The sequence below is a fragment of the Myripristis murdjan genome, chromosome 5, assembly GCF_902150065.1.
Source record: "Myripristis murdjan chromosome 5, fMyrMur1.1, whole genome shotgun sequence".
In the NCBI taxonomy this organism is placed as follows: Eukaryota; Metazoa; Chordata; class Actinopteri; order Holocentriformes; family Holocentridae; genus Myripristis; species Myripristis murdjan.
In genome coordinates this window covers 14,023,845-14,035,738 of record NC_043984.1, presented here as the reverse complement: position 1 = coordinate 14,035,738, position 11,894 = coordinate 14,023,845, and the positions used below count along the sequence as shown (strand labels likewise).

The window sequence follows — 11,894 nt, the reverse complement described above, 5'->3', positions numbered from 1 at the left end:
GCGCATAGTGCAAAGAGGTCGCCGACTTTCTGCACAGTCAATTGCTACAGAGCTACAAACTTCATGTGACCTTCAGATTAGCCCAAGTACAGTACGCAGAGAGCTTCATGGAATGGGTTTCCATGGCCGAGCAGCTGCGGCCAAGCCACACATCACCAAGTGCAATGCAAAGCGTCGGATGCAATGGTGTAAAGCATGCCGCCACTGGCCTCTAGAGCAGTGGAGACGCGTTCTCTGGAGTGATGAATCACGCTTTTCCATCTGGCAATCTGATGGACGAGTCTGGGTTTGGAGGTTGCCAGGAGAACGGTACATTTCAGACTGCATTGTGCCGACTGTGAAATTTGGTGGAGGAGGAATTATGGTGTGGGGTTGTTTTTCAGGAGCTGGGCTTGGCCCCTTAGTTCCAGTGAAAGGAACTTTGAATGCTTCAGGATACCAACTTCAACTTCACTGGCTCCCTGTACAATACCGCATCCAGTACAAAAACCTCCTCCTCACCTTTAAAGCTCTCCATAACCTAGCCCCAACTTACCTCCACGACCTCCTTCATGAATACACTCCCTCCCGCACCCTCCGCTCTTCCTCTACTGGACTCTTAACCATCCCCACGTCACGCCTCAGCACCATGGGTGCCCGAGCCTTCAGCTGCTCAGCACCCAGGCTCTGGAACTCTCTTCCTCCACATATAAGACTGTCCGACTCCATCACCACATTTAAAACCCACCTCAAAACTCACCTGTTCAAACTGGCATACTCATTCTAACTGGACACTGTGTTCTTTTCCTGCTTTATGCTGCTTTGTCTTGTCCTAATTTATGTTACTGTCTCTTTTATGCTATGTTTTCGACTCTTTTATGCTTTTATCTTCTGTAAGGTGACCTTGGGTGACATGAAAGGCGCCTCCAAATAAAATGTATTATTATTTATTATTATTACCAAAACATTTTGGACAATTCCATGCTCCCAACCTTGTGGGAACAGTTTGGAGCGGGCCCCTTCCTCTTCCAACATGACTGTGCACCAGTGCACAAAGCAAGGTCCATAAAGACATGGATGACAGAGTCTGGTGTGGATGAACTTGACTGGCCTGCACAGAGTCCTGACCTGAACCCGATAGAACACCTTTGGGATGAATTAGAGCGGAGACTGAGAGCCAGGCCTTCTCGACCAACATCAGTGTGTGACCTCACCAATGCGCTTTTGGAAGAATGGTCAAAAATTCCTATAAACACTCTCCTCAACCTTGTGGACAGTCTTCCCAGAAGAGTTGAAGCTGTAATAGCTGCAAAAGGTGGACCGACATCATATTGAACTCTATGGGTTAGGAATGGGATGGCACTTCAGTTCATAGTATGAGTAAAGGCAGGTGAGCGAATACTTTTGGTAATATAGTGTATATGTTGCTCTGTGAATGTGTATGTGTGAGGGAGAAAGAGTGTGTGAGTAAAACAGTCTACAAATAAACAAATGTGTGTGTGTGTGTGTGTGTGGGGGGGGGGGGGATGTGTGTGTGTGTGTTGGTTGGGTGAGAGGCTTAGGGGGGGCACTGAGAGTGTGTACACATATAACTGAGTCAGTCTGTGTTCTGTGTGTGTGTGTGTGTGTGTGTGTGTGTGTGTGTGTTAGCAGGATGGGGGAATCCAGAACTCTTGCCCCTCAAAATGCATGCCAGCAAACATCCCTCAGAGTTCAAGGATGTTCTGATGCCACATGAGACCCTGTGAGTAAGCACTTTTACGGGCAATAACATGGGGCCCCCACTGCACCCTCCACATGTTATTTAAGTCATGCCAACTAGGGTGAGGGGGCTGGCGGCGTGTGTGTGTGTTTTGTGCATGTGTGTGTGAGAGAGAGAAGGCAGGGAGTGATAGAGTTTTAGAGAGAAATAGTTATTTGGTTGTAATTATCAGCATCAGCAAACCTATCCACGCACTTTTTAACCCCTTTTGGATTATTTGAAATTGATGCTCCCTTCAGCAATTTGAAGCCATTTAATTAAGCAACGTGTTTTGTGAGCACAAGATTCACTTCATTTTGTCATTTCAGCCATATCCATATAAAAATGCAAAGGCACTATAGATGTGTGATTGCCAAAACAGAACAACAAAATGTGCAGTTATAAATTTAATGCACAATATGACAACTGCGCTGAACCCCCACACACACACTGCCTGCCGCACACAGCAAAACACAAACAAAAGTGGCAGCGCGCGCTCGCTCACACACTATCACACGAGCGCGCGTGCACTCTCTCTCGCTCACGCACATCCACACGCACGCACGCACGCACGCACGCACACACACACACACACACACACACACACACACACACACACACACACACACACACACACACACACACACAAATGCAACCTGCAATCGCTCAAATATTTGCCCACGGAGCAGAAGTGTGGCAGTAGTATTTGCTTTGCCAAAGTTTCGGTTCTCCCAATCGCAGGTCGCTCTGAAACATGGTTCAAGCGAACCGCATCACCTTCACTGAGGCCTGCGTGTTTATTTATAAAGCAAGGGGGGGCGAGGGCACTTCCTCGGTCTTTCTGGGGTCATGCGATCCTCTCAACGTGGATCCATAAATGAATGGTGGGCTCGACGGCCACACCATGCAGCACCGATCCCTGATTGGTTCGGTGCACGGCAGGAATAAACATTCTCAGGGTATATATATTGTGGTAAGGTGTGACACTTCCAAGAAACGAGAAACCTCTGAAAAAGACTATAATAGCGTCGCGCAACAAAACAAAACACAAACTCGACTATCCACGATTATTTATTTTTTTTAAATAGATTTGAGGATGAGGGCGCAGATCCAAAAAGTTCCTCAGATTGTTGAGTTGCTGAAAAAGAAGTCGGTAGGGCTGCAGCACTTCAAACCAACATCCTCCGTGTGCGTCCTGGAGGAGAAGGATGCTGTGGAGGCTGCGTCGTGCCCTCACGCTGCCTCCAGAGCGCACAGCCTGGACGCCATCCCTGGACCCACCAACTGGCCCCTGGTCGGCAGTCTGGTTGAACTTCTGCGGAAGGGCGGGCTGACAAGACAGCACGAAGCACTGGTACAGTAAATAAGGGATTCAATAAAACCTGTTTTAGGAGAGTAGCCTATTTTTTTCGGGCGCCAGACAATTTCTAAAAAGCGCATTTTGGGGTGTAACTGTAAACTATTTCACTGTGAGTATTTAATTAATATTTTACACTCTTTCAGGTTGACTATCATAAGAAATTCGGCAAAATATTCCGGATGAAACTTGGCTCTTTTGAATCGGTCCACATTGGCGCACCTTGCTTGCTGGAGGCGCTCTACAGAAAGGAGGGAAGTTACCCTCAGAGACTGGAGATCAAACCCTGGAAAGCATACAGAGATCTGAGAAACGAGGCGTATGGGCTTCTCATTCTGTAAGTAGTCCTTTCTCATTTGCTGCGACAGTTCTCTTTGCCAGGGACTGAAAGAGCTCAAATGTTTTTGCATTAAATATTAAAACGAGCTGAAGTGGAAATAAACAACCAGGCTATGATTTCCAGGGAGGGAAAAGACTGGCAGCGGGTGCGGAGTGCATTTCAGCAGAAACTAATGAAACCGACAGAGGTGGTGAAGCTTGATGGCAAAATAAACGAGGTAGGGATCTGTTATCTGGAAGAAAGATAAACTGAAAGATAAATGAAGTTTGCTTAGTTCACTACCACATCGATTTGGTTAATACTGATCAAAGACTGGAATTTTTGCTTTTACTTGTCTCCAAACATAGGTGTTGATAGACTTTGTTGCCAGAGTTGGAAAAATAAATGTCGATGGGAAAATTGAAGACTTGTACTTCGAGCTGAATAAATGGTCGTTTGAGAGTAAGTCTGCCAACTTATGTTGCCTGTTCAAAGCTGCTGTTTTGATAAGAATTAGTTGTATAATTTTCTATATTCCGATTTATTAGTTTGTTTGTTTATTTATTTATTTATTTAAAATAGCCAATCGTATTCGATCTCTATTTCTATGCCTTCTTTCTTTCTTTGTAAATCATGATTAGTGAGGATAGTAATAATGTATGTAGTCATATTAGATCGATTTATTAATCACTACATAGCCACTTTATTCAAATTACATAACTAATATGAAAAAAAAAAAAAAAACATAAGCTACAACTGTATATACAACTAGCTCAGCTTCTGAGTCTTGTCTTTGCTTCTCTTTTTCATGCAGCCATTTGCTTGGTTCTCTATGACAAGAGATTTGGACTGCTGCAGGAGAACGTCAACGAGGAAGCAATGAACTTCATCACAGCTGTAAAAACAGTGAGTATGCCTGCTATTCCACTCAGCAAATAACTCTGCACTGTCACTGCAGAGTGGGTGACAAAGGGCTGCCAGCCGCACTGCAGGAGAAGCCATCTGACACTGAGGCAGATTGCACTCTGACTTTGTCTGTAAGCCTATAGAAACCATAGTTCAACAGGTTTACCTCAGCAGAGGTCAGCTGAACTGCAGGCAGTGATGCAGCAATCCAGTAGCTGACACTATCTTAGTATGGGGGATTTACTGGGACAAACCAATACTGCCCACATGCAGGAGATAATAGGTATGCACTCAAGGAGGTCTTGCAGTGAGTGGAATAAGTAGAAGACCTCAGAAAGGACTGAATCAAAGATTTTCAACTTGGGTAATTATGATTAAATGATATGCCTGACCCTGTCCTTCTCTCTCTCTCTCTCTCTCTCTCTCTCTCTCTCTCTCTCTCTCTCTCTCTTTCTCCCTCTCTCCCTGTAGATGATGAGCACATTTGGCATGATGATGGTCACACCGGTGGAGCTCCACAAGAGCCTCAACACAAAAACATGGCAGGATCATACTGCAGCATGGGACCGCATTTTCAGCACAGGTACAAACACAGCCATTCACTGCCTGTACAAAGTGTCACTCTACCCCCACAACACCCATCACCCAACGTCCCCTCCCTAAAACAACTTCCCCTCTACACCTCCCCATTTCCCCTGAAGTGCGTGCACTACTCCTCCGTGACGTGTGACCCACAAACCACTCTGAGCTCATTTCCAGTCAGATGATAGAGAGAGAGAGAGGGGGGAGAGATGGGGGGGAGAGAGAGAGAAAGAGAGAGAGAAAGAGAGAGGGAGAGTTGAACTGGGTGCGTCGGCTGTTCATGTACTTGGCACTCTGGGTAAATGGCAGCCAGAGTTGTTGTAAACTGCATGACCTAAGGAGGAGAACGTTGCCAAATATTTGTAGTAGCGGGAGGAGGGAACGAATGATAGGGGGGAGGAAGAAGATGATTGTCGACCGAGGGCTTTGCAACCAGAGTTTGTTGTGCTGTTTACTTGGCAGTGGCTTTATAACCCACTACACACACGCGCGCCACACAGAGAGAGAGAGAGAGAGGAGATGAGAGAGAGAGAGAGAGAAAAACACACACACTTTCCCCCCATATACACACACGAGGTGCACATGTTCTAGTAGCCAAGTTTCACAAGATAAAAAGAGGTTGAGTGCTTTAAACAGTACCAATTGAGGTCATTTTATAATATGTTTACCAAGAGTGTCAGTGGACTAACAGTAGTTAGTGTGCTTAGTTTAGTTACTTTTTGTATCGTGCATCTTAAATGATGCTCATCTCAGATTGGCTTATGACTCCATCGGCAGTCAGAGGAACAAGAGGTGATACTGGCAAGTTACAGTGAACACCAACTGAGGATTTGAATCATGTATCAAACAAGGAAAAAAACATTAAAATTAACACACAAATTGATGGCAAAATTAAAATTAGGATACCGAATATTTTAGTTAACAATGAACTAATTAATAAACTTCAAACATTAAGCTTTTTTTTGTTTTCCATGCTTTGAAAGTGGGAAACATCCAAACGTCCACACTTAAACTCGGCAAAAAGTATCTTACCAATGCATCATCAATAGAATTCAATCACAAATTTAAGTGTTCTAAATTAAATCAATATATCACAATCTACTCTCTTTCTGAGTTTTCACAGAAGTTGTTTGTTTACATGGCAAACAACAGCTTGCCATCTGACTGTTTTCTGTTCCCTCAGCCAAAGTCTACATAGACAGAAGCTGAAGAGGAATGCCACTGGAGCTCCTGATGACCTGATTGGTGACATTCTCCACCACAGCTGCCTCTCTAAGAAGGGAGCTTTACGCAGCCATCACTGAGCTGCAGATTGGGGTGGTAGAGAGGTGAGCAATGATGTTTTTTGCACCGCATAACCAATGATACAAAATCTTAATCTTGACAAGTCATTTAATCTCATATTCAGCTTTGAAATCTTCTTTTTTTCTCAAAACAAGTGACAAATCTACAAGGTGGGATGAGATAATCTCCACTTGTTTCCAAATGAAGCTTCACCTGTTTGTGTGGGGACAAGAATAAATGTGCTGCAAACAAGGCAGGAATAAAGGAGATCAGCCCACTAGTGCAAGAAAATGACACTTGATTCAAGAAGTGCTGAATATGATACTAAATATCATTGCAATGAAGTTTTTCATTTACCCCCGCTTCTCATGATTTACTCTACTTTTTACTCTCTTTACATGATCAGATTATTAGTGATGTAGCTGTGCCACACCATCATATAGCTATTTGAAAATAATGTAACCTTGTACGTTCACCTTTCACCTATATTCCTTGAAGAAGGGGGATAAAGCCCTCCCAAAGTCTAGGAAGGAGAAACAAACAGGTGCCGACAGTTACAGTACTTCAAAAGCATAAAATGAATGTGGTGGCGGAGTAACTGCAGAACCTTTGAGGAGACCCCAGAACATTCCTCAGCTCCTTTTGGGAACCCCACTCTGGAATGCCTTAGCTGCCTCACTAAACGACATCTCCCTCGCCTTTTTTCCCCCTCTCTCTCATCTCTCTCTCCTCTCTCTGTCCTTCTCCCTCTTTTCTCCCTCTCATCCGCTGCGTTTATGTTTCTAGACTGCCAACAGTATGCTGTGGGCTATTTTCAACTTGTCACGTAACCCTGGCGCCCAGAGGAAGCTGCTAAGGAGAGTAGGGATGTGGTGCCATCCCTGATCAGAACCCATGTGGGGGAGCACATCAAGAGCATGCCCTACCTCAAGGCCTGCCTGAAGGAATCCATGAGGTACTGTACACTGCTGCTCTCCTTTGACCTAGGGTTAAAAACAGCCCCAGAAACATCCTTGCTTCTATAGTTACACTGGGAAATTATTAATAGGCAATAAAAAGAGGGTTGTCCCACCTAGCTAAGTGCAGTATCTCAAAGAGATCTTAGGAGGGCAATCCCCCACCAAGCTGTAGATGAAGAACTATACAACTTTAAGTGCACTGAAAATGTAGAGATATCTACAAAACTACAGGATTACCACAACAGTTTTGATTTGTTCAAGAAAAGTTTTTGATTTCAGATCAGGACCACATGAGCTGCATCATGGAGCTATCAAGTACCATAGTGATTAAGAAGCTCAAAATTCCCACACATGGACTGCCAGCGAAAAACATGCTGGCATGACCACCAAACGTCAGTATGTCCACGTTCAATCGCTTCCCATCCCTTATATGGTCAACTTAACCCCTTTTTTTCTCATGCAGTCACAAGTTTAACATGTTATTTAAGGCTAATGCCATAACTCCATAACCCAGGGATATGTTTATAACCTCTGACAGGAGATTATATCTCACCTCATCTTGCCTTGTGAAAAACTTTGGAGTATGTTTAGCTGACGCTAAACAGCTTAGACATGTGTGTCTTACTCTCGCTTCTATGAGACCGTATTCCCAAGCGTGTTTTTTCAAATTCTTGCAGGTTATCGCCGTCAGTTCCATTCACCAGTCGGACCCTGGACAAAGACACTGTGTTGGGAGATTACGCCATTCCCAAAGGAGTAAGTGGCTTATTTCCTGTTCACACCATACACCTAACATGAGCAGATTACATTCTCATATCAATTTACATTTGACTGATGTTTGAATGAAGAATTTTTGAAAACCCATTAAAGTACTGTACAAAGTCTGAATGGAGCAACTCTAATAGCTTCTACAATGCAAAGGATCAGATTTACAGTAACTAGCTCTATATTGGACTTTACTCTTGTAGGCTACTGTACTATAATCTGATTTTATTTCTCTTGAGCAATTAGAGGGGATTCCTCTCAAGAATCACAAATATACCATATCTATAAAACTGTACTGTACTATATATATCAAAACTAATGATTTCATTTTCATTTTCTCCCTATTTACAGACAGTGTTAATGATTAACAGCCACGCGCTGGGTTACAATGAGGAGTACTTTGATGACGGGAAGCAGTTCAAACCTGAGCGCTGGTTACGGGAGAACAGCAACATCAATCCCTTTGCCTATGTTCCCTTTGGCATTGGAAAGAGGATGTGCATCGGCCGGCGGCTCGCAGAGCTCCAGCTGCAGCTCGCCATGTGCTGGGTAAGACCTCCTTGATATGTAGTTTAGGCTATTAGCACAGATTCCCCAAGGTCCTACTATATATAATATGGAATCACCAATCACATCAAACCAATCTGTAAATCTTGTTAGTGGAAATTGGGATTGCCAGATATCGATCATGGGTCCATAATGACTCTAAAATAAGATCTAAAATAATATAGTCCATGTTTCTTGTTTTTTCCCTGTGATGTAACACTTTTCTCAAACCTTCCAGTGGCTAATCTAATGGTGGATTTCACATGTTTTTTCCCTGACAGCTGGTCAGAGACTATGAGATTGTACCAACAGATAATGAGCCACTCGACGTGATCCATTCCGGTGTCTTAGTGCCCAACAGGGAATTGCCTGTCGCTTTCATAAGGAGATGAAGTAAGAGAAAAAAAAATCGATCCCTGCAAACTCCCCTGTGCTTCTTGTTGATATGGTCTCTGACTAAAAAAGGCATGGTGTCTAGAATGTGGCATTCACACTAATTAATTATTTCTTTACCCTCCCCGCCAGGATCCATATTCAACTCTTCCGGACATAGTGACAGAAAGATGATACCTCTGTTGCCATGGCCCTGGTGGTTCAGTGACTCCCTATATTGCTGCTCTGTACATAGAAAAAACATATAGAAATGAATAAGCATTTAATCACGCCAGAAATACCTCAGACTTATGTATGAAGCTATTTAAACTATTACTTGTGACATATAGTTTGCTGACCAAAATACCAGTTGTTATGTACAAACTGAATGTTGTACCAAGGCAGCTGTCTTCAAATCTTTATGTAATGCTCTCACCTCAGACATAGATGTCAATTACTTTATGCAGTATTTTGTTTCATTGTATAATAAGTTATATACATACTGTAGGTCACCGGATATATGTTTATTTTTCATTGTGTATATAAAGTGCAATGACATTGTAATAATATTGGTTTTTTTTTTCTTAGAAAGAATATTTTATTCACATAAACAAATAAATAAATAAATGTATTGTAACCACACAGACTGTGTTGCATTTAAAAACTGGTACATTGCCATGATTGGAATTAAAGTATCTGGGGGTATTTGGAGTGTTTCAGAGGTTTAGGGACAGATCTAACAAAATCTAAAACCAGCTTTCCCATGCACAAAAACCATGAACTTTGCAGAGTAGGTCTGGTGCAAGACAATGCATATTGTATGTATGGTGCCAGTATTCTCGGTGGTGGCACTTTAGCCATTAAACACAGTTTTAAACTTTAAAGCTTTAAACTTTAAAAACAGACATACTTGTTATAGTGAGGAATCTTTTTGACACCAAGCAAGTTTCCAGACCCTCAACTTTTAAAGCTACATAAGTTTGAAAAATTTCAAACCTAAGATCACAGGTGACTATAATTTCACATAAAAAATTGTACTATACACAGACATTTTTTTTTAAATACACAATACCGGATTTTCATGGGTTTCTCTATCAATCCATCATGCTAAGCAAAACACATTTAAAATAAAATAGTTTTGGTTCAAAATTTTCTCATTTGGGAGTGCAATTTATAATAAAAATCTTGCGTTCACTCATATACAAAGTTTTATTATCATGGCCATGATCCAGGATATTGGTGACAATGTATTTCTTTTTCTTTTCTTTAGAATTTTTAATGTTACTATGTTGAAGATATATGCAAGTGATTGAGCAGATAAATACTTCAGATACTTCAGTCTGATTGAAAAAATAAGTTCAATCCACCTTACTTTTTTACTGCCTCCTTTGTCCAAGCAGACTCCACAGTAATGCTGGCAAAATATTTTCTTTGAAAATACATCTGCATTGTAAACCATGCACGCAAGAAGTCATACCAGAGCCACAGCAACGAAATGCACCAAGAACAAAAGTGCAGTACAAGCTTTTGACCATCAGGGGGAGGTGAGGAGCACTTGCTCAACACAGACTACACTCTTAAAGAGTACATGGCACTCTACTGAGTGAAAATGGCCTTCACACTTAAAGTATAAGTAACATTATTACTGTAATTTGGTTGTAAAATAATGTCTCTTTGAAAAGATTTGCACTGCCATTCAGGTCATGTGATGCTGATTAGTTACATAACCAGAGAATTTAGTCCTAACTGGTTCTCGAATTCATTCATCTATCGACATAGAAAGAAATTACTTAACAGACTTCTTTCATTTTTTTTTTTTATTTTATTTTATTTTCAACAATGTCTTCACATTTTTGGTTCACGGCAGCACATTGCTCAATAAAAATATATACAATTTAGCATTTCTACACTTTTGTCTCTGTCTCAAGAAGCAAACACAAACCCATTAAATTTCACACAATAGTATTACGCTGTGATCAGCTGTTAAAATTCAGCTCTTATGCACCTTGGAGATGCACTAATGGAAATGTTAAGACCCTGTGAAATGTATTCCAGTCTCCACCATTACATTATGAATTTGGCATCTTACACACTCTGTTACTTAAATTTCAAGGTCAGTGTTACTGTGTATGTAAATGAAGTATACTAATCCCACAATCTCAAAATCAGGTTACACAATATTTGTCTCTACAGTTAGTCCATATTGCAGCTAATTGGGTTGTTGACTGAAAAGAAAGGAGTTATGAGGCTAGACGTTAATCCGTAGCATTATTACATATTTGTGGCCACTGTTGGGTCTGGACTACTTGAAATAGTAGAATGACATCAAATGAAACACTGAATCATGGGGCTATGGAATTATGGAAACAAGAAAAACAGTCAAGCTCAGAATTTAAATGTGTTCTACTTCCTCAGTGAAGAAAGGGGAGAAAGTAAAGTAAGGAAAGTATTAGAAAAAACAGAGAGATGAAAGGAACCAGAATTGTTTTATAGTTATAAGGGGACTTTTTTGTTGTTTCAGAACTTACAAAATAGTAAAACTAAAACAGAAAGTTCCTTTGAATTTTGCCTAGATGTTAAGACAATCATTTGTTGAAACCAGTAACTGGTTTCCCTATACCATACTGCGGCTCTTGGCAGTACATGTTAAATCAGGCCTGGTTTCTAGATTTGGGAAAGGGTCGCCACTGCTCGCCAGTACTGGTTTGATGGCACATAAGCTATATTGAAATCTTAAATGAAGTGTCATTCCTTTCTAATAAAACTGACTTGGAGCCAATAAAAACACAGTAGAACTGTACACCAGGTAAGTAGAATATGTCAATTCTAAGAATTTCTACCAACACGTTGATGTTATACACAGGTTATGTAATATACAGGTTTTTGTAAATAAGACAAGGCCATACCTCACTTTGAATCAAATCAACAGGAACAGAGTCCATGTGTGGAGGGAGAAACTGTATAACACTGCCCCTTAGTGGCCAAAACAAGGTTGGCTCTGAATCCCAACTGGCAAGAATTTATTTTATTTTATTTTATTTTATTTTAGCCTACTATTTGTTTGTTTGTTTCTTGAGAAACCTG

At 41.5% G+C, this 11,894-nt stretch overlaps 1 protein-coding gene across 1 annotated transcript; it reads left to right on the top strand.

The window, feature by feature from the left end:
* The first annotated feature begins 1,639 nt into the window (after positions 1-1,639).
* On the top strand, positions 1,640-9,319 carry cyp24a1 (cytochrome P450, family 24, subfamily A, polypeptide 1). The gene is given in 17 exon segments (XM_030052070.1): positions 1,640-1,723; positions 2,809-3,074; positions 3,224-3,414; positions 3,541-3,634; positions 3,765-3,858; positions 4,211-4,302; positions 4,774-4,885; positions 6,068-6,082; positions 6,085-6,164; positions 6,166-6,204; positions 6,713-6,721; positions 6,955-7,021; positions 7,024-7,123; positions 7,805-7,883; positions 8,244-8,441; positions 8,720-8,831; positions 8,964-9,319. Coding segments are annotated over 16 exon segments (1,557 nt in total). The 5' UTR covers positions 1,640-1,713; the 3' UTR covers position 8,831; positions 8,964-9,319.
* Positions 9,320-11,894: the final 2,575 nt, after the last annotated feature.